The sequence below is a fragment of the Rhinopithecus roxellana genome, chromosome 14 (assembly GCF_007565055.1).
Source record: "Rhinopithecus roxellana isolate Shanxi Qingling chromosome 14, ASM756505v1, whole genome shotgun sequence".
In the NCBI taxonomy this organism is placed as follows: domain Eukaryota; kingdom Metazoa; phylum Chordata; class Mammalia; order Primates; family Cercopithecidae; genus Rhinopithecus; species Rhinopithecus roxellana.
Genome location: NC_044562.1, coordinates 127,337,395 through 127,340,681, shown reverse-complemented (window position 1 = coordinate 127,340,681; position 3,287 = coordinate 127,337,395). Strand labels below are relative to the sequence as shown.

At 55.5% G+C, this 3,287-nt stretch overlaps 1 protein-coding gene across 1 annotated transcript; it reads left to right on the top strand.

Moving 5' to 3' along the window:
* The first annotated feature begins 1,124 nt into the window (after positions 1–1,124).
* On the top strand, positions 1,125–2,241 carry LOC115893235 (G-protein coupled receptor 39). The gene has a single exon (XM_030916704.1). The coding sequence runs from the start codon at positions 1,352–1,354 to the stop codon at positions 2,234–2,236; it is 885 nt and encodes a 294-aa protein (XP_030772564.1). The 5' UTR covers positions 1,125–1,351; the 3' UTR covers positions 2,237–2,241.
* The last annotated feature ends 1,046 nt before the right edge of the window (positions 2,242–3,287 follow it).

The window sequence follows — 3,287 nt, the reverse complement described above, 5'->3', positions numbered from 1 at the left end:
ATGGGTGTGTGTATGTAGGTACTAAACATCCTACAACGCATAAGGCAACCTTCCTCCCCCTTCATTGCCCATTTCCTCTGACTGTGGAATTAAAAGACGAAAATGGGTCCATTCGAGGGAAAAGGTCATGATCCTTAATGCTGTTTTTACATGATGGCCTTGTCAGAGCCTTCAGCCTCCTCCTGCTGTCCTCGAAGTTCTAGGCACAGCTCCCTCCAGAGGGCATGCCTCCCACCTGGGCCTTCCTGGCGGAGTGCCATGCTCATCCATATACATGTCCCCAATTAAAAGACGTCCCGCTGCCGGGAAGCGGCCTGCACCTTGGAGCGAAACTGAAAGGAGAGACCCCGAGGTCTTCGCGTCCCTCCGTGGGAAGGCGAGGCAGGGCCCTGCGCAGAACACCGGGAGGCTCTGGGGAGAGGCAGGACTTCTATGTGGGATCCTGAAAACCTGCTTGGGGAGGACTTCCAGGAGCAGCGGCTGCAAGCAGCGCAGAGCCCAGCTGTCCTTGGCAAACACCCCACCGAGAAGGCGAGGGCTTGCTGGCTCCTCTGGGACGCCCCGGTCAAGCCACCCCCAAATGGGCCGTGACCTCGCTTTCGAAGGGGGCCCCCAGGGCAGCGGTGGACGTGGGGGCAGGGCGGGAGAGGGGAAGTTTTTCTTTCTCCCAGCTCGCGAGGGCTTGCCAGCTTCCCCGGGGCTGCACCTCCTGGGACAGCCTCGGGTTGGAGCGCCGCTGCTGGCTCTGCGGCGGCCGCCTGGGTGACGGAGGGTGGGGCTGGGGTGGGTCGCTAGTAGCTCGGGAGCCAAGATCTGATTTCAGGGACCGTGCCTATGTGCTGAGTCAAACCCCGCCGCTGGGCTAGGTCTGCAGCGGGGGGCCACTGAGCACAATCAGCTGCGGTTAATGATTAATCACTGACCAACCCGCCTCCCGCAGCTCGGGAGAGCGTGCTCCTGCAGTGTGGAACGGGTCCCTCAAGTGCCGACAGCTGGACAGGAAGAGGAGGGCTGTCAGGCAGAGCGCGCCCTAGGCGAAGAGGGGCAGAGGCTAGCGCCAGGGGCTGCTGGTTTCACTTCCAGCAAGCCAGTTTAGAACGTTCTTCCTCCGCCCTCTCCCCACCTCACCCCCGCCACATACACCCAAACCCCAACACCCAGGCGCCTCCTGGGCCTCTCCTAGGTTGGGCTGCTCCAGGAAGTTTCCATGAAAGCACCTGCAGGAGAACTCGAGTGAGATAAAGTCTTGCGCCCACGCAGGTGAGTTTGCAGCCAAGAACTTTGGGCTCTGCTGGGAGGAGAAAGGGAAGTTGAGGAAGTCTTTCTACCTGGTAGCCTGGTGCTTTTTCTCATGGCTTCACCCAGCAGTCCCGGCAATGACTGCTCCCATGTCATTGATCACAGTCATGTCCCCGAGTTTGAGGTGTCCACCTGGATCAAAGTCACCCTTATCCTGGTGTACCTGGTCATCTTCGTGATGGGCCTTCTGGGGAACAGCGTCACCATTCGGGTCACCCAGGTGCTACAGAAGAAAGGATACTTGCAGAAGGAGGTGACAGACCACATGGTGAGTTTGGCTTGCTCGGACATCTTAGTGTTCCTCATTGGCATGCCCATGGAGTTCTACAGCATCATCTGGAACCCCCTGACCACGCCCAGCTACACCCTGTCCTGCAAGCTGCACACTTTCCTCTTCGAGGCCTGCAGCTACGCCACGCTGCTGCACGTGCTGACGCTCAGCTTTGAGCGCTACATCGCCATCTGTCACCCCTTCAGGTACAAGGCTGTGTCGGGACCTTGCCAGGTGAAGCTGCTGATTGGCTTCGTCTGGGTCACCTCCGCCCTGGTGGCACTGCCCTTGCTGTTTGCCATGGGTACTGAGTACCCCCTGGTGAAGGTGCCCAACCACCGGGGTCTCACTTGCAACCGCTCCCGCACCCCCCACCACGAGCAGCCCGAGACCTCCAATATGTCCATCTGTACCAACCTCTCCAGCCGCTGGACCGTGTTCCAGTCCAGCATCTTCGGCGCCTTCGTGGTCTACCTCGTGGTCCTGCTCTCAGTAGCCTTCATGTGCTGGAACATGATGCAGGTGCTTATGAAAAGCCAGAAGGGCACGCTGGCCCGGGGCGCGCAGCCGCCGCAGCTGAGGAAGTCCGAGAGTGAAGAGAGCAGGACCGCCAGGAGGCAGACCATCATCTTCCTGAGTGAGTCCCAGGTCGGGGGCAACGCGTGAGCAGCTTCCCAACCTTCCCCCACGACCTGTGCCGCTGTCTGTGGCTCTCTCCAGGGGAAGGCTTGCCCTAGAATTGCACACTGAAATTCACTGAGGTGGAAGAGTCTTGTAGCAGAATGAGGGCATTGCTCTGGGTCTCTGGGCGTTCCTTCTCTGTGTTTTGGGGATTCATGGTAGGTTATGGTGAAAAGGGCACTAGACCAGAATTCAGAAGGTCTGGGTGTATTCCAGAACATCACTGCTGTGACCTTTGGGAAGTCACAGAAAAATCTTCGGTAAAATGGAAACAATAATACTAGAGAATATGAGGGACAAATTAGGTAATGCAGAAGAGGTGAAAGTCCTTTGCAAAAGACCAAGTTCAACCGTCTTATCTAGTTCTGTTTTTTACCGGGGGGAAGCCTTTCTTGTTCAATTAACTTTTGTTCCCATTTTTCTCCTCCTTTGGAGAAAGCAGGCTGTGAGCGACACACACTCTCCAGCTGCTATTTTATTCCTTGGAGCCTCTCCTACCCAATCTTCAGACATGGGAGCTCTCAGCACTCCCCAGGGCTTGTGTTTCTGCCACTAGTGAGTCTGCTCCTTACCAGACCAGAGTAACTTGGCAGGACAGCCTGTTTATCTAATCCAGAAAATCTGGCTTCAGCAATTCCTAGGATTTGAATAGTCTCCTCACAGACCCAATTCTTAGGCTTGCTTTCTAAACTTTTGTTGTGATACAAGTATTTAAAGTTGAGGCCTTGTCTAGTTAAAGAGAGCCCATAGGTCTGTTGACCTCAGAGCCTTCAGAAAAGGGGCCTAGTCGCTGGGAGACAAGGCTTTAATGGAGATGCATGAAATGTGTGTGAGCAAAGGGTTTGAAAATATATTTTTTAGCAGAAACAATAAAAAGGGTGTATTGTGGGCGTGTGAGTGTGAGTCAAGAAGGAATAGCTCTAACAAACGTTTCCCTTCTTCCCTCTTCCCTGTCCCCTGTGGCATCAGGAAAAGGAATAAATCCTGATGCTGTTTGTTTTGGTGTGGGCAACTGGGCAGCAGGTTCTAGGGACAG